General features: G+C 33.4%; 1 protein-coding gene across 6 annotated transcripts in view; it reads left to right on the forward strand.

Annotated features, from left to right (window-relative positions):
* DCDC2C (doublecortin domain containing 2C) overlaps positions 1-20,019 on the forward strand; it is a 173,656-nt gene that overhangs the window by 36,663 nt on the left and 116,974 nt on the right. For 5 of the 6 annotated variants that reach the window (XR_007950435.1, XM_051976064.1, XM_051976061.1 and 2 more), the window contains 2 exons: positions 8,133-8,264; positions 14,018-14,155. Coding sequence is in view for 5 of the 6 variants with exons in the window: in XM_051976064.1 (XP_051832024.1) it covers positions 8,133-8,264; positions 14,018-14,155 (270 nt within the window). In the remaining variant the exon portion in view is untranslated. The remainder of the gene's footprint in view (positions 1-8,132; positions 8,265-14,017; positions 14,156-20,019) is intronic. The other variant, XM_051976063.1, reaches the window with a different exon arrangement.

The following is a 20,019-nucleotide window of genomic DNA, read 5'->3' on the forward strand; positions in this document are numbered from 1 at the left end:
GTGAACCAGTCAATTGTATAGCAGAAAGATTTTATTGTCAAATATCACTAGTTAGTTATGCTAAATAAAGAAAATGTTTCCTTAATGTGTAAAAGATATGACTATAGAAAGAACCCTTGAATGTGCAAAAACACCAAGTCATTCTAAAACAAATTCAAACTAGTCTAACTATTATTAAGTGCTTATTATGTGCAAAGCACTCTGGTATGTTCTGGTGGTTCAAAAATAACAACAGCAAACAAACTCAAAACATAGTCCTTACCCTCAAGAGATTAATATCCTGCTGGAGAATACAGAAAATTTTCTTAATGAACTAAAAAAAGATCCTTTTCTTATTAAGAATAAACATTGAAACTTTTGAAACAAACTGTGGGGTTTTGCTCACAAGTTAACATGTTTATGATGCCTCATTTTTATGCATAAAATCTGAAGACATTGATAATTTAAAAATATTGCATGATTGGTGTTCTTTCCCTCATAACATATTCCCAACATATAAATTATGAACTGTTATATTGTGTGGGCCTTGCTTTATAAAAGTGCCCTGAAAATTCCACTAGATGGACCCAAATAGCCATACAAATACAATTTCTTTCATTTCAAGAGTTAACATCTTAAGTATACAACCCCAAACTGGTTATAATAAGCTAAGACATTAAGAGGGATGCAGAATTATTGCTTCTACTTTATACACAGAAAACTTCACTAACAGAAATGGGTTGACTTAGGTCATTTGTTAAAGCAGGAGTATAGGCAAAAGTGGAACCTAATGATGAGGTAATTGTCGAAATGACAACACTGGTTTGTTTTGGGTTGTAAATTGTCATAATTTAGCTAGTCTGAATTATGTGCTACAAGATTGAAAAAAATGATTTGCATGACCTCAGACAATTCATTTACCCTTTAGACCCCATTTTTTCCCCCCACATGTCAAATGGATAATTCCTATCCAAAGTTGTTGAAAAAGATGAAATAATAATTATGGAAGTACTTTTTAAAAAAAAGTTCCTTATAAGATATCTTGATTAGTGGTGACATGGTGTGGATAAATTCCCTGGATGGAAATTCTTCTGCTGATGCTGATCAATACCTCCTTTTTAACCTTATAGTCTTAGCTACTTAAGGCAATGTTGTTCATCAAATTAATTTTGGTTAGCGGTTTTAAAGGTGGAATTTGAACACAGGTCTTTTAAATTCTAAGGCTAGCTGTCTACACTGGCTATACTACACTGGCTGTAGCATGATGCTGTAAAAGGAATACAAAGTGATGCAGATAGAGAGCTAGTCTGAGTCAGAAAGACCTGTGTTCAGATCTTGCTTATAATACATACTAATTGTGTAACCTTAGGCAATTTTTCTTAATCCCTTAGTTTCCTAGAAAGCTCTTGATGAAAAGTTGTTAAAGAAGGTACAGATGTATGACCTATGTTAGTAGAAGAAGCTCTTCCTTAGGAGTTTTATACACTGCTGAAATCATAGGTGTGTTTTAAAAAATAAAGATATATTTTGGGATATAAACTATTTTGGCTATTTAAATCTCCAGAAATAGTCACTTGCCCTTTCCTTTAGACTGCGTATGTCCCAATAGGTAGTTTGGCCTGGGCTTTTTCACTTTCTCATCAGTCATTTTCTTAAACAAATATTTATTGAGGGGCTACTATACATCAGACACTATGCCAAGTTCCAGGGCTACAAAGAAAAACAAAAAAGCAATTTCTATTTTTAAGGAAGCTTATAATCTAATGGAGGAGACAGCATGAAAACAACTCTGAACACACAAGATTTACACAGGATAAATTGGAACAATCAATAGAGGGAAGTTGTCTATATTAGGGGTGGAAAAAGATGTCTAAAGTTCTGCTTGCTGCCAGAATTTTTTAAAAATATTTTTATTTTCAAAATATATGCATAGTTAGTTTTCAACATTTGCAAAACCTTGTATTTCAATTTTTTTTCTCCTTCCTTCCCCCCTATCATCTCCCCTAGATGGCATGTGATAATCCAATATATGTTAAACATATGCAGTTTTCTCTATATATTTCCACAATTATCATGCTGCACAAGAAAAATTAGATCACAAAAGAAAAAAATTAAGAAAACAAAATATGCAATGAAACAACATCAAAAAAAAAAAAAGAAAAAGAAAATAATATGTTGTGATCCACACTCAGTCCCCATAGTCTTCTCTTCAGGTGCAGATGGCTCTCTCCATCACAAGACCATTGGAACTCTGCCAGAATTTCTTAATAGATACTGGTTCAAATCATAAAAGGACCTTGATAAACATTTAAAACATGATTTTTCATCTATCCATCTATTCATTAATTCACTCATTCATTCTCATTTTAAAAATGAATAATGATCAGGACCAAAATGAAATGTCAGCTTAAATTGCTTTCAGCTTTGATGATCTACATTGCTTGAAAATCACAGCTCAGAGGAAGCTTTCCCTCAACCTATAGTTTTATTTTAATAAAACTAGCATTATAATAATACATTTATAACAATATTTCATTTTGATTAACATTTAAATATAAATTTTTCTTTAAACATTCTAGCTTTTATTTATGTAATTAGTTTTATCCTCAAAACACTTTGGTTAAGTAAAGAATGTAAATATTGGATATTTACCATTTTACAGATGGGAAATGGAGACCAGAATGTCAATTTTGTGTCTGATTTTTCATGACCCTCTTTGGGGTTTTCTTGACAAAGTTACTGGAGAGGTTTACCATTTTCTTTCCAGTTCATTTTACAGGTCTGGAAGTTGAGGCAAATAGGATTAAGTGACAACAGTTAAGTGTTTAGGCCATATTTGAATTCAGGAATATAAGTCTTTCTGATTACTGCCCAAGCACTCTATCTACTTTGCCACCCAATTGCTGACAGAACCAAAATCTCCTGAATGTCTAACAGATACTTTTTTTTTTAAAAGCTTGCCTTGGTATTTAATAACTAAAGCCATTATTTCTTGGTGGCACTGAACCCTCATACAAGCCAGTTCTTGAAAGTTGAATAAACTCAAAGAGAAACAGTGATGGATCATTCAAGCTAAGTAGTCATAATCAAATTCTCTGCTCCACTTTCTTGCGCCACTTTAGTCAAGAGCCAGGTCCTGGTGAAGGGTATGAATGGATAGATATAGAGCAACTATGCTGATTTAACATCTCTAATTTGTAATCTGCCTCTTCTATTTTGATAGCAACAGAGCACTGACTTCTCCCACCTTCTGTTTTTCAATCAATAGTCATCTGTGACACAGAACAGCTAGAAGTGGCTGCCCTATTTCCAGATGTGCTTGCTCATTTTGGGTCTCATATACCCTTTTCCCCCCACCAAATTTGTTGGATAAGAAGTCTGCTGTTAGGATAAGAAACTTGAGGTAGTCCTGACCCTGTAAATCATTCAGAATCATCTTTTTGATATTACAGCAGGGCAAAATACAGTTTCCATAAAGTGGATTGACTTGTTCTTTCTGTAGCATTTGACAGTATTGACTTTCTTTTCTTTCTTGGATATTCTCTTTTGCTGTTTCTCTTCTCCATGGCATTGTGCTCTCTTTATTTTCCCGTTTCACTGACAGCACCTCCTCCATTTTTTTTTAATTAAAATTTTTTTCTCCTATATTTTAGATATAGCAGTATATTATGATTTCACCCATGGTTCTTTTTTGTCTCTTCATTTGTCGTCTTTTATAATCTTATTTACTCCTGTAGCTTTGATACATTGATTATTACATCGTAGGATTATAGGATTTAGAAATGGAACAGGCAACTAGTCCAACTTCATTTATTTTACAGGTGAGCAAACTGAGCCTCAGGTGAGATGACTAATTCCAACCCAAGTTATCACAGTTAGTAAATGGCAAAGCTGAGATTCAAGGCCAGAACCTCTGACTTCAAAACCAATGCTTTTTTCTATACTATGCTACCTTCTGAAATCACCAGGTCTGTATTTTTAACTGCTAATTCTCTCCATTAGGTGACTCACTAATACGTCAAGGTCAGAATACTCAAAACTGAACTCATTACCTTTTTCCCTAAAGTCTGACCCTCCCCCTAATTTCTTTCTACTGATGGTACCACTATCCATCTTTACAGTCTTCCAGGCTCACAAGCCTCAGAGTCATTTCTCAGTTCTCACATCTAATCAATTGAAATGTCTTACTGATTCTGCCTGTGCAGTATGTTTCAAATCCATTCTCTCTTTCCCATTCCTGATGTATCTACCCTAGTTGAGACCCTCATTACTTTTTGCTTGATTCCTAATAGCTTCTTAATTGGTCTTCTTGCTTCTAGGACAATCCCATTCCAATCCATCTTTCAAATTACTGCATGAGTAAACTGCCTAACAGTGCTCTCATTTTGTAATGCAACTATGCAAAAAATTTAATGGTGCCACACTGGGAATAAGATAAGATGCATAGTCACAACCCCAGCATTCAAAGCTTTCCACATTCTGATCTCCAGCCTGGTTTACACACTTACCTTTTTCTCTTGAACTAGATGTTTCAAAGGCATCTCAAATTCAACATATCCCAAAACAAAATTAATTATCTTTTCCTCTAAATTTTTTTCTTTGTCTGACCCTTCCCTATTTCTGTTTAGGTTACCCTCATTCTCTTAGTCTATCCAGGATTTCAATTTAAGTGTCATCTTGTCTTCCTCATTCACACTTGGCCCATATATCCAATCTACTGCCATATCTTGTCATGTCTACCTTTACATCATCTATGATATATGCCTTCTTTCCACTTGTATAGCTGCTGTTTTGGCTCAGGTGCTCATCTCTTGTTTGAACTATTACAATAGCATTCTAGTTGATCTTTGTCTGAACTCTTTCCCCTCTCAAATTCATTCTTCACTCATCTATCAAAATATTTTCTTTAAGTGTAGGTTTGCCATGTCCCTCCCCTATCGCCTTTCACTCAGTACATTTCTAGTCCTTTCTCTTACTCTTTGGATCAAATAGAAAGTGCCCTATTTGTCTTTTAAAAATCTGTACAATCTAGTATCTTCTTATTTTTGTGTTTTTCTTATTCTTATTCTTTATTTCTTATTCTTATTATTTTCTTATTCTTATTCTATATGAGCTCTGTGATTAATTATTGTTTCTTATACATGACATTCAATATTTTATCTCTTGTACTGGCTGTCCCCCAGTCCTAGTGCAGGTGGCTATTTGGTTTTTATCTCTTTAAGCCTCAGCTCAAATTCCATCATCTGCAGGAATATGTGTTCTCATTTATAAATTCTATCTATAATAGCAAAAGAAGGGTTAAAATAACAGAAAACAATTTGGAATTATGCAGACTAAACATAGTCATATCTTTTGACCAAAAGATGTCATTACTAAAAAGATCATCCAAAGGAGGTCATCAATAAAAAGAAAGTCACCATATATGCTAAAATACTCGGTGAATCACTTTTTGTGTTAGCAAAGAATGTAAAAGTAGATGCCCATCAAATCAGAAATAAATTGCAGTATATGAATGTTATGGAAGCTTTCTGTATGGTAAGACTTGACACATGATGAACACAAAGATGCATGAAAAGACTTGAATAGACACAAAAGAAAGTAACCAGAGTCAGAAAAACAATGTACACAATGTCTATAACAATGTAAATGGAAAGAGAATCAATCACAAAACAATTGAAACTGAATGCTGGAAAATTGTAAAGTATAAGATTGACTTCAAAGAAGAGACATGAAAAGATTATTCTGCTGCTTTGTAGGGGTTGGAGTTCATGAATATGGAGCATTACATGAAACATCATTTTTTTTTTTTCACTGTATTGATCCACTTTACTGATTTTTTTCCTGCTTCCTTTTTTTTTCCTTTAAAAAACAAAATTATTTATTATGAGATGATTCTCAAGGGAGCAGTTAAGGGACAGAAAAATTAGGAAAATCTAGGTTACAAAAGAACAAAAGATGTTACTAATTATTTTAAAATATTTTCAAAAGAAACAGGAACTGATGTTCCTTTTGCTCATATATTAATTTCTATTTAATTATTTAATTTTTATTGTCTCCACTTACATGTAAAAACTTTTTTTTTTTTTGGATGAGCTTATACAGATACATAATTTTTTTTTAAACATATTTTCTTATGAATCACATTGGGAGAGAAAAATCAGAAGAAAAGGGGAAAATCATGAGAGGAAAAAAAAGTGGAAGAAAAAGAAAAAAAAGTGAACATAGCATGCGTTGATTTATATTCAATCTCCACAGTTCTCTCTCTGGATGTGTGTGTGGTGTTTTCCATTCAAAGTTTATTAAAATTGCCTTGGATGATTGAATTGCTGAGAAAAACCAAGTCTTGTCCTAGTTGGTCATCACCCAACTGTTGCTGGGTACAGTGTTTTCGTGGTTTTGCTTGTTTTGCTCAGCATCATGTAAATCTTTCCATTTTAAAAAAATCAGTCAGTTCATCATTTTTAATAGAACAATAATATTCTATTACTTTCATATATTATAATTTAACCAATCATTTCCCCAATTGATGGGTATCTATTCATTCTTTGCTACCACAAAAAGAGCTCCTACAAACATTTTGTACATATGGATTGTATATAAGTCTGAGAACAGGGTTCAACTTGCAGTTAAGTTATTTGATATAGATACAGTTTTGACCAGGCTATTTTGGTTTCTTCCCCTTTAAAGTGAAGGGGTAAGACTCTTAAGATTCCTTCTAGCTCTGTGATCCTAGGGTGGAGAGTGGGAATAAGTAAGGAATAAGTAATTTGATTTAGTAGAAATAACTGTTTAAATGAAAGTGTTGGTATTTTTTATTTTTTATTTTTTAATTTCAAATCTGAATTCACCATAGTTATGCTATAGTTAGGATGGATGTTGGAGTTAGACTGGATTGAGTATTAAACTTAGCATAAGGAATACTTGGGCTCAAATTCTACTGAAGATATTTACTAACTGTGTGTGACCCTGGAAAGTCACTAAACCTCTCAATAATTGACATAACTTTCTATGTCTTATCTATTAAGTCATAGATAGATTGGAATCTGTCATTGGAATCTATGTTGAAAGGAGTTCCCACAAGAGATGTTTCCTGTTGTGACAAATTATAGACTCTTCTTTTGTATATTAATATTGGACAGAGAAAAGAACTAATTTATGATTGCCAAAAGCTATATTTTCAGGATCCCAAATCAGAAAGTTTAGATTCAAATAAAGGATGAGTAGGTGCAAAAATGGTAAATGGATATTAGAAAGCCCTGAGAAGCCATATTTATGACCTCAGTAGGCATTTAAGAATTATGCAAATCTCCTTTTATGTCATTTGTTGGAAGAGGAAGAGTAGTACTTTGGACATTGGTATGAATCCTAGATTTTCCATTGACTACCTGTGTAATTCTTGAACAAATTACTTCATTTCCTTCGTATCTCAGTTTCCTCATCAATAAAATGAAGGTATTGAATTATATGACCTCTAACATCTCTTCTAGCTTTAAATCTAGGATCTCTTAATGATACTTAATGAGAAGGCAGAAATGGCATGTCTTTTTCAGGTGGTGCTGAGTACCAGGACATGATGTAGCAGGTAGAGAGACCAGTGTTATTACTTAGAATTTGTACAAAAGTAAAACCTATCAATTCAAGTACCCAAGAAAAGGAAAGAATAAATAAACAGACCACCTATCAAGGTCAAGCAGAAACTTCTTTCAAAAATGATGTCAGGGAAGCCAATCAATTCCATTATTATTATTTTTTTAAAGAATGGCATATTATTTCCTCAGGGAGTATGAGGGTATCTTGGTACCATAGAGATGCTAAGGAACTGCTTTTTCAAGGACTGAATTTTTCTTTTGCTCTTCAAATAGACAAAATTTACTTCTGACTTACTCATCATGCCAGATGAAAATGTATTTGTGTGTATAGGCATTTTATATTTTATGCAAAATTAGGTTAAAAGTTTAGGTTTAAAAACCATAGTACTGAAAAAAATCTCTTTGAGAGGTTCCATGGCAGAATATTACCAATTGATACAACACAATAACTTCATATAGTTCTATAATTGGAGTATTTAATTTTTTATTCTCAGAGCCACAATTTCCTCCTTTTCTTTAAAGTATGCCCTCTTGATACATGTGAATATTTTTGTCTCTTGACAGTGTTTTCACAAATGGGAATCTATTCATTCCACCTGCAAAATTAGTTATACCCAGATTCACTCTATGTGATTGGGATAATGTCCTGGCCATGATTGGAGAAAAAGTTCAACCCACCTCAGGGGGTGTGCAAAGGTAAGGAAAGTACTAATCCTACAGGGCAACTCAAAGGTCAGAGGAATTGTCTTCATGTTCCAAAAAAGACTCTCTTACATAGATTAAAATATTTTCACCATCTAATTTTGGAGATTGGTCAATTAGTCAATAAATATTTGTCTACTATATTCCAGCATTGCACTAAGTGCTGGGGTTACAAAGAAAGGTAAAAGACAATCCCTGCTCTCAAGGAATTCATAATCTAAAGAAAGAGAGATAACACACAAACAAATTATAATACAGGATAAATTGGGGTTTATCTCAAAGTGAGGACATTAGAACTAAAGGCATTTGGAAAAGCTTCCTGTATAAAGTGAGATTTTTATTTGGAACTTTTGCTAAGTTCTTTCTTGTTATGTCGAATAAATATAAATAAATATTCTTGACTACTTCTGTATATATGTGTGTGTATATATATATATATATATATATATATATATATATATATATAAATTATATCTATAAAACTATTTTTCTTGAATTTCTTGAATTGGCTTTCTATTTCTTTCAAATCAGTCTCCAAAGCAGTTAATGCTATTTGTTTTTGTCTTGCAAGATCCTCCTAAGGATAAAAAGGAAACAAGCAAAATTGATTTACAATCAAGATTTTCATCAATTCAACATGTATATATTGAACTTTCATGAATAATTCCTAAGACACAAAGAAAAGTGAAATGTAGTAGTGATCATACATCTTTGGGTTTTATCTCTTGGCTAGGGATTTCCTATAAAAAATGAAATCACAGGTCCTGAACTTTTTGGAAAAAAGTTGTCTAGGGCAACATCCCCACTTTAGAGGTAAGGAAACTAAGATACAGGGAAATAAAGTAATTTGTTCATAATCATTTAGCTAGGATCTAAAGCTTGGTCTCCTGACCCTAAGGCTCGCACTTTTAGAAGAGAACGTCAAAGAACCTGAGAGTTTCTAAGGACAGTGATGCTGCTAGTAATAGACATTTGAAATCTGGGAGGAGGAACTTTAGGCCTAGGTAAATGAGAAAATAAGTTAATTGAAAAAAACAGGAAAGATATTAAGATTTTAAGAAATTAAACTTCCTGAGTTCTCTTGATACTTTTTCATGGTATTATGGTATTCCTTTTCTGATTATTATAACAATCTCCTGACTCCAATCTTGTTCCTCTCCATCCTTTACATAACTGTCACATTAATCTTCTTCTTCTTCTTTTTTTTTATGGGGCAATTGGGATTAAGTGATTTGCCTAGGGTCACATAGATAAGGAAGTATTAAGTCTTAGGAAATTTCCTAAGAAATAGTTTGGATCATATCATTCTTCTTCCCCTCACACTAAAAAAAATCTTCAGTGGCTCCCCATTGCCTCCCAAATAAAATATAAGCTCCTTTTCTTGGCTTTCAAAGATTTCTATATTCTGACACCAGAATCACAGAATTATAGAATAATAAAATTTGATGGAAGGCACTGCAGCAGTTATTTACCTCGCAAATGGCCATCCAATTTCTGCTTGAATGAATGAAAAATAATTAAGTATTTAGTATGCACAAAGAACTACCTTAAATATTGGGTATATAAATAGAAAAGCAAGACAGTTTCTCTATTCAATGAGCCCCACAAGCTGGTCTCAGATGATAATGCATTTTCTTGAATATCATGTCCATTAATAAATCCATATAATTTTCTGATGTTAAATCATTTGAAATATCAAGGACTTTGTGTGAAGAAAGTCCCGTCAGTTTCTTCTTTAGGTATGGCTGCCCAAGGAAAGGGGGTTACAGCACTTGCCAAGGAAGAAAAGTTTGTCAGGACACAATTTCTACAAAGGTGGCTTCTCCAGACTGGCTGCAAGGGCTAGAAAAAGTAGAGCTAATGGTTTTGGGAGTGTTGCTGCTGCTCCCAGGAATCTTGTGCTTTCACCTGTCCAATTGTCCAAGCAGTTGGTTGGTGCTTTGTCCACAAAAATTTCTTCACTTGATGATGGCCATAAGGACTAAATTGGAAGCAGGGCTAAGTTGGAAGTGACCTTGCTATTCCAGGGATTTTTAGTTTGAGGTATTACTCAGAATCTTGAACTTTCTCTACCAGGGATTGAAAGGAGTTGGAATTAATGATGTTTTGCAAATCTTAAGGCACCGTGTAAATGCTGGTAATAATAATAATAATAATAATAATAATTATTATTATTATTATTATTTTGATCCATTCATGGTTATCTGTTTCTTATTCAGGTAATCTTGCTATTTCAGCTAGACTGACTTGCTTTCCCTCTAGATACTTTGAAGAATTCTAAGGAGATTTTGGGTAGCAAACCATTATTATTATTATTATTTTTAAGAAGCTTGATTTAAAGTGACTTGTTCAGTGTCACACAGCTAGTAAGTGTCAAGTGTCCAAGACCAGATTTAAACTCAAATCCTCCTGATTCCATGGCTGGTGCTATCGATTGCCTCATCTAACTGTCCTATAATCTATTACTTTTTGAAGCATCCCATTACACTTTTGGACAGCTCTAGATGATGATTCATCTGAAAATGTTTAGTTCCCTAAATTAGGTCAACACCCTCATTTTAGAGATAAGGAAACTAAGACATAAAAAAGCAAAGTAACTTATTCATAATTAGTTGGTGTCAGTGCAAAAATCCAAAAATTCCCTTTTACAACCTTTGGGTCTTTGTAAAGACTATCCCCAAAGTCTGAAACCATAGGTGTGTATAGGACATATCATTACAACATACATCCATGCTATCTTATTTTTAAACATTTGAAATATTTTTATTCACCTATCTAAAAAATAAAACAGCTAACACCAACCCCTGCCACCACAATTTAATTACTTAAAAATAAAACTTTATAAAGGGATATTGTTAATCAGATCCTTCCTTTTCCCCTAAAATATAGAAAAATCTTTTTAGTTGTATCTTACTGTCTCAATTTTTTCAACTGCAAACTTAGCTAAACAGTTAAAAATGAATTAATTAAGATACTTTCAAAACTTTACACAGAGCTTCTGTCAATCAAGACCTTCCTCTTTCCCTAAAATATAGAACAATCTAATTAGCTCTTAAAATTCCCCTCCTCCCCCCAGCTATATTCTGCACTCTAATCCTGCACTTTGACATGAAGCACGAGTAGTAGAGTTTAAGGAATAGTGACATGCAGCTTTTTAAAATGTAAAATTTAACCTTTTTGCTTTTTTCGTGCATACCAACCAGAGGTTCAGAGTCATTTAGCATGATCTGCATCCTGGAAAACAAAAGTGATCAGAGGAGTCAAAGGAGAACAATATGTTTTGATTTTTCCTTACTTGGGAAGGAGTAGACTTAAGTTCTCCTGGGAGTAGAAAGGATAGAAAGCAATCCATATGACTATAACAGAAATGGTTTTACTAAAAAGATATTTTCATCAGTTAACTGGAGAAGATAAGGCAGTAGTACTATGGAGAGCATCTGAAAGAGAATTATAAAGATGTTCTGGACTGCAGGAGATGGCCAAGTTACTTGAGTAGTGCCTCCTTTTTCCTCTTGCACCATCGTCTTTTGGAAGCAAAAGAAGGGAAAAGAATGGAAAATTGAGGAATGAAGTTGTCGTTTTTGAAGCAACTGACAGTCCACAGAGACTGGGAATACCTTTCCCCAATCTGCATGGTTTCCCTGCAACTTTCCTCCCAACTCAAGATTATAGGTAGTTCCATCATATCGAGTGAGCTGCAATTTGAATGTGTGTGAATAGTACATCCTATGTTATCCCTGTGTCTGGAATATAATATTTTTTTCTTTTCTACCTCCTGGAATCCTTAATTTCAGAGTTTACCTCAGGCATTTTTTGCCTTGAGGAGGCCTTTCCTAATCTTTTCTCCAATTGTTAGTGCATCATCTTTTGTTAAATTGTATTGTTTTTATTTATATATATCTATAAAAGGTCCATGAGTTAGGGAGTTTCTCCTATAATCCATTTGTGCAGGAAACTTCCAATGTGGATGCTTCTTCATCAGTGCTGATAGGCAACACATCTATAATTTATAATTTTAGAGAGTTGTCTAAGGTTGTGAATTGCATTTAGTTATATAACCATTATGTGCCAGAAGCAGGACTCATACTTATTAGATGTTTATTGAATTAAATTGATGTGTTTCTTCTTCTGCCATAAGTTACCTATTGAAATCTTATTCATTCTTTAAGATTTAGATCACATACTCTCTTTCCCTGATTATCCCCCAAATAGATGTGAGTCCTCATCCTTTGATTCCTAGTAATATTTTGTACAGTGTTTATGGCACTTCATGTTCTAGAATTACTTGTATTTTCAGTTTTGTTTTCATAAACAAAGGTTACATTCCTTGACAAAGGTACATGTTACAAAGGTAAGATTCATTTTTCTATTTCACTCAGCAATGAGTACAAGCCCTTTTACAATGAGTGTGTGAATAAATGAACAATTTATTGAGGGAAACATTTTTGAGTGAAATTGAAGATGTGATTTCACCAGATTTTATGGAAAGTACATCAATGGTTAATAGAAATTAGTTTGTCACAAATATTTTAAAAGTTGAACAACTTTTTGGAATTCTAATTTCAATTTTATTTTCTCAATTATATATAAACAAAAAATTTTAACATTTGAAAAAATTTGAGTTTCAAATTCTCCTTCCACTTCTCCTCCTTGAGAAGACAAGCAATTTGATATAGATTAGAAATGTGCAGTCAGGCAAAACATTTCCATATTAGCCATGTTGCAAAAGAAAATACAGACCAATCCCCTACCTCCAAGAACAATAAAGTAAAAAAAAAAAAAAAAAGCATGCTTCAATATGCAATCAAACTCTATCACTTCTTTCTCTGGAGGTAGCTAGCATTTTCATCACAATTCCTCTAAAATTATTTTGGATCATTGTATTTATATTGTATTGCTGAGAACAGCCAAGTCATTCACAATTGATCATTGTTTCAGTATTGCTGTTACTGTGTACAATGTTCTTCTCGTTGTTTTCACTTCATTTTGCCTTAGTTTCATAAGGCTTCCCAGGTTTTTTGAATCCCCGCTCCTAATTTCTTATGAGCAATAGTATTCTATCACAGTCATATTCAATTATTCAGTCATTCCCCAAATATCCTCTCAATTTCAAATTCTTTGCCATCACAAAAAGAGCTGCTTTAAATATTTTTTTGTATGTGTAGGTCCTTTTCCTTCGAACTCTTTGGGGATACAGATTTGTAGTGTTATTGCTGTGTCATAGGGTATCCAGAGTTTTATAGCCTTTTGAGTATTCTTCCAAATTGATCTCCAGAATGATCAGATGAGACATTCCCCTCAACATTTGTCATTTTCCTTTGCTGTCATATTAACCAGTCTGATAGGTGTGAGGTGGTACCTCAAAGTTATTTTAATTTATTTTACTTTATCAAACAAGTATTAATAATAACGATAATTTATATGAATTTTAGCTATTATTATTTAACATTTACTGAGTACTGATAGTGAGCTTAAAAAATGTTCTCAAAAGGCTTTTGTTCTTTGTAGGGGGTTTTAAAAATAATTAAAAATTGGGAGGTGGTAACATTGGGCAGGAGGGAAGGGATCCTTATCATACAATAACAGTCACTATAACATAATTGCTTCCATTTCAAGTCTGCTTGTACGAGAACATATCATTTTCTTTATATAAATTGTAGTTGCATTAAATACTAGAACATGAAAAGTATGTTACACTGAATATCATAGCATGAGATCTGGCTTTTTTCTTCTTTCTTTGCTTATAGACTGTATACAATGGATGGATTTCTAGTGGACGGCTCGAGTGACTTGATTGACCACCATTATTATGTTGCATCGGGACTGGAGACCTTTAAACCGTTGCCCTATTGGGAAACACAAAAGGTTCCTGAGGACATCAAAATGTAAGCAAATTTTATTCTTCTGTTTTGCAGTGTCTTGGAAAAAGTTGTTTTCAGAATTATTTGAAATTCTTTAGACTGGAATGAGATGATCTTTTTTGGTAAATAATGATTGTTTCAATTTCTTAAATTTTAGGGAAGAGGCATGGAGTGACTCTATTGGCAGGAGTTTGAGGGAAGTTTCTTTTGTATTTTCAAAAGCATGGTAGGAAGGGGTTGAATATGTTGTCTTTAGTCTCCTATATTGACTTGCTAATTGTCCATGCATTAGGATCCAGAATCTAGAGATAAGTTTCCAGGATAAAATAAAATCAGATGCTCTCTTGATTTATTTTTTATTGTAGTATTAGATAAAAATCAAAACAGGAACTGACTTGGAATTCATGGTTCCCTATTTTACGGAGGTAGGATAATGCAAGGGAAAAAACACTTAATTTTGAAGTCTGAAGATCTTGGTTCAAAACTTGGCTTTGTTACTTGTTGTTTGTGTGATAAGTCACTTAATCTCTCTGGGTCCCAGTTCTTCATTTGTAAAATGAGGAGACTGGACTAGATGAACTCTGAAGCCTTTTCCAGCATAAAATCTATGATTCTATGACCATTTTCACCTGCTCTTAGGCTAATTCAGTGATTACCATGACAATGGAAAAAGCTCTTTACAGGTATTACCATTACTATTTAATGTTCATATTCCTTTAAATATTTTTTTTGGGGGCAGTGTTTGATAATTATGATTTCACCAGTAGAAAACTTCTCTTCTGAAAATTCTCTCTACTTATTTAGTTCTAGAGACCCAGTTAAAGGTCAAATTATTTGCCTATGGCCACACAACTAGAATGTGCTTGAGAGGGGACTGGACCCGCATTTTTTTGACCTCGAAGGCTGGTCTCCAGCCACTATATTCCACAATGTTTCTCTTTACTTTATGTTTTGGCAGTTTTTAAATCTGAGAGGAAGAACTTGAAAGGTAGAAATGAGAAAAAACAATTCTTCCATTCAGCAAGTCAGCTATGAAACTTTTTTCTAACATTCAGGTCCACTTGACTTCATTGGAATCTCAACGTGATTATTTCTTGGGGTCTTGACATCTTTTATTCCCCTGCTATTTGAGAAGTATTTAGGAAAATGCATCCAAAAGTAGTTTCTGAACCTATTAAAAATTCTGTTTTTCTTATTGTCCAAAATATTTGTGGATTAAATATTTAGTATGCATTTATTGGTTAGGCATTTGGCTTGCTGCCCTCTGAGTTCTCTTCCAATTCTGAGATTCCAATTCTGTGATTTGCCATAGCTTTTGGATTATTTGTGTATAGTGTGGGAAGAATGAATTTGCATTCAAACTGAACATGTTTTATGAATAAGGAATATTGAACTTCAAATCTCTACTCTGCTTTTCTGTTTTCATTATTTCCCTTTTAATGTAATACAAAGTGATAAAATCCAACAGTGTGGCGAGTATAAAAGACATTTTTTTGGATAAGTCATTCTGATCTTGGATTAGTGTTCATTGAGAACAATAAAAACATCTTTTGTAAGTGTTAGCTTTATACTGGTTTTATTAATACTTGTCTAAAGTCATAATTGAAAATTATATACTCTTTGACCTAGGATAGATTGTTAAATTTGCAAGGAGTCTCAATAGTATTAATTCCAATTCCCTCACTTGAAAGATCAGAGAGCTGAAATTTCATAAAGTGACTTTCCTAAGGTCATACAATATTAAATAGGAGAACTAGGACTAGCACTTCACAAAGGCCTAGAAGCAATTTGGGAAAAAAAAAAAACTGAGAAAAAAACTCCATTTTTACCTCCAAAGATTATTTCTGTTCTTTGTTCCCAGTTTTGGAGAGGGAAGGGATAGGGTAGGCAAAATAATTTCTCAAATATTCCTCCTTTTTTTCTGTTATTTTATGACTTTAAATATATTAATGACTAAAGATATGTTTTATTTTTTTTTCCCATTTCTAAGCCAACAAGGTGAATTTAGATCTCCGAAGGGTGCTGAAAACACTGCATAGTACTCATATGGATCTATGAAGTTACTGATTTGAGGTTATACGCCACTAGTACAAATTACACTCCATCTATATCTCAACTTTTGAGCCATTCTCTCCCTTATCCACATATAAAATCCATACATGCTTGGTTTGCCTTTTTCGAGGCATAATAATGACAACAATAATAAAAGCTAACATTCATGTAGGATTTTAAAGTTTGTGAGGTGCTTTATAACTATTATTGCCTTTTAACCTCACATCAACCTTTGGAGAGGTAAACGCTATTATCTTCATCTATAAAGTGTAGTAAGACTGTGGTCAATTAAGGGATCTGTCCAATTTCACACAGCTAATAAGTATCTGAGTCAGAATTTGAATTAAAATCTTTCTGATTCCATTTCAGCCTTCTATTCACAGCATCTTAGCTTCTCCATGTTTCAGCCATAGCAACAGCAGCAGCAGTAACAGCAACAACAACAAAACAAAAAACCAGCACTATGATAGCCACAGATACCACATAAGTGTTTATCATGTGACAGGCTCTGTTAAGCTTTGAGGCTAGCTAAATGTAGTTCCTGTCTTCAAGAGAGCTTATAATTGATTGAAGGAGACAACTTACAAATAAGTATGTTTATACAAGATATGTTCAGAGTAGATGGAAGGTGATCTGAGAAGGAAGGTACTATCAGTGAAATATAGGGGTGGGTGGGAAAAGAAAGGAGGGAACTGAAAAAAGCTCTTTACAAAGCAGGGAGATTTGAGCTGAATCTTACAAGAAATCAGAGAAATTAAGAAAGAAAGGAAGGAAGGAAATAAGCATTTATTAAGCACTTACCATGTGCCAGGTACTGTGGCACTTTCCAAAGATTTCGTTTGAGATCTTCACAGCTTTGGGTTATTATTTATACTATTATGTGATCCCCATTTTTATTTTATCCTTATTATTATGATCCCCATTTTACTGTTGAGGAAACTGAAGCAGACAGATCTAGTCTGTCTAGATTAGTAAATTGCTGAGAATACATTTGAATTTAGGTCTTCCCAAAGTATGTAAGTTTTGCTTTTTTTTGCTAATTTGCTAAGAGGAGGAAGGAGAAGCATGAGCAGAGGAGACCAATTAAGAAGCTATTGGAACAATATAGGCTTTTATACCTCTTTTAAAATATACCTTAACATTGGTAACATATTATTTATCCACTGTTCATCACTCCACTTTCTAGTACAATCAAATAGTATTCAATGATTCTCAATTCAATTAATTAAATGTTTTTATTGATTCCCTTTTGATTTCATATTATATTGATTTCTAAATATATTCTCTTATCCCTTAAATTGCTTGATCCCTAGATCAAGTAATCTTTTGTAACAAAGAATAGAAAAGAAAGAAGTAAAGCATCTCAGATAAAGTAAGCAATATAACAGAATCTGGTAGTGTGTCTAGTATACCACATCTGTAATTCTTCATCCCTGCAAGGGAAGGGGTGGAGGGAGCTATATCTTTCCATTTCTTTAAAGCCAAATTTGATAATTTATAATGAAGTAGCATTAAGTTTTTTTTTCTTAAAAACATATTTGGGATGGATGTTTTAAATCTCAAAATTTTCTGTTTTGAACATTTTTTTTTATACTTGTTTAAGGTAATATTTGGGCAGAACTCCAGAATCCAGGTGAGAACTTTTCTTTTTGAGTTTCTGCAGGAACCCAAATGCCTGATTTGGATAATTCAGAATAGCATCAAGACACCACCAACTTTGGGATTTAATCTAAGTGAAAATTGCTTAAAGTCAAACAGTTCGTGAATATTTCATAGTTCACATAGTGATTACAGACCCACTCATCTCTGATATCCTTTTGAACATTCACATTCATCCTAGATGAAATGGGAGCCCTGGAGTCTTTTATACAGGACAATGACATGGTCAATTAAAAAAAAATTGGGTTTTAGGATTATTGCTTTGGTTATAGTGCTTCTATTTTAATTTCTTTTTTGGATCCTGACTTTGTCATTCAATATTCTAACTATCCCTTCAAGCTTTGTGCCATCTGCAAATTTGAAAGCATGCCTTCATCCAAGTCATTGATAAAAATATTATATAGTATAGTGTGGTGGTGTTCTTTTTTTCTAGAATATGATCGTTCTCTGGGAGCAGGTTTCTTGGGGAGGTTTCTAGAGGCAGCCTTCGTTTCAGTTCAGATCAATAATCACTTCAAATGCAGCCAGCTGAAAAAAGTTCAAATCTTTTATTGTCTCTTCCAAAATAGCCCCAATTAGTTTTCTTAGAAACTTATCTCCCTCCTTGTTCCAAGAGCTCTTGTAGCTTGTTTTTTTTAGCTCTTCCAGCTTCTACTTCTAGCTCAACTCCAACTCCTGGCTTCTCAATCTCCAACAGACCCTCACTGAGACTGAGAGCTTCTTATATATGATCTCTTAAAGGTGTGAAACCCAAAGGTTGACTCTTCCTCTGAGAGAGTGGGATTGTGGGAGGTGTAAACTTGGATATCTCCCAACTTGTGAACTCCAATGTGTGAACTCTCAAAGGTGTAAACAAGCATTGTTTCTATCAATTCCATTGAGTTAACACCTTGTTTCAAGTTCTGACTCATAACAGTATAGGGCCAAGCCTAGATCCCTGGGAATATCCCAAGTTGTCATTGATCCATTAATAATTGAGTTTATCATTTTAGTTTTGAATTCATCTAATTTATCCTTATGTGGTCCATGTTTTTCTATCTTATCCATAATAATAGATGAAATTCTTTATCAAGTTCATCACTACAATCTGGGTAAATTATATCTGTATCATTTCCTTTTATGTACTAATCAAATAATCAATCAAAAAGGAGAAATACATCTATAATGATTTGTTTGGATGAAACAATATAGGTTCTCTCAAATTGTTTCATTTTTTTTACATGTTCATTACTTGTTTCTTTAGTAAACTGGTCAAAAAAATCTTTCCAAGATTTTGACGTCAATCCTATTGCTTATAGTTTGCAGGACTCTTCCTTTTTAGAAAATTAAGACACATTGTGTGCCCTTTTCCATTCTTGTGCCATATCTCTTATTTATTGGACTTATATTTTTACACCATCACTGTTTCCAGGTATTCTTCTTCCTCCCCCCCAATAGAATTGGCCTTAACAAAAAAGCAAAATATAGTTAATAAAAATGACCCCAAAATGATTTTGATGATGTTTATAACATTCTGCACTTGTAGCCTCACTCTGTATGACAAGTGGGAATTATATTTTTGTCTTCTGTTCTTGGAACCAAAATTGTTTTATGCCACTTCTTACACACCTCATTGAGAGCAGTATGTTACAGCTTATTAACATACAACACACATGAGAGCAATGAAGACAAGCTGCTAACTAAATAAATAAGTCCATCCTCTAACATCAGTATTTCTTTAGTGTGGCTATATAGTTCAGAATCTTGGAACACCACAATCTCAGAAGAATCACAATTGCAGGTGATCCACAGGATAACAGAAATGCCACTTTCATAGTCAACAATATAATTTTAGACCTGGCAGAATCCTTAGGGATCATCTAGTCTAAACCACTCATTTTATGGATAAGGAAATTGAAGGCTAGAGAGATGATAAACTTTATTTAAGGTTATATTACTAGTATGTAATAGAGTTAGGACAAGAACCCAGGACTGCTTTTCTATATCTCATGTTCCTTCTACTTTAAAAATTCTTCTTTCTTTAGTTGATTTGATTAGGTTTGTCTAAAATTCTGAGCTTACAGTGGTCGACAATGCTCATACTGAATAAAACTTTGATTTATTGTTTTCTAGACTTTGCTAAATGGTTTCATTGGACGGAGGTTTATGAGAATCTTTATGGAAATGAAAGTGCTGGA

The sequence above is a fragment of the Antechinus flavipes genome, chromosome 2, assembly GCF_016432865.1.
Source record: "Antechinus flavipes isolate AdamAnt ecotype Samford, QLD, Australia chromosome 2, AdamAnt_v2, whole genome shotgun sequence".
NCBI lineage: Eukaryota > Metazoa > Chordata > Mammalia > Dasyuromorphia > Dasyuridae > Antechinus > Antechinus flavipes.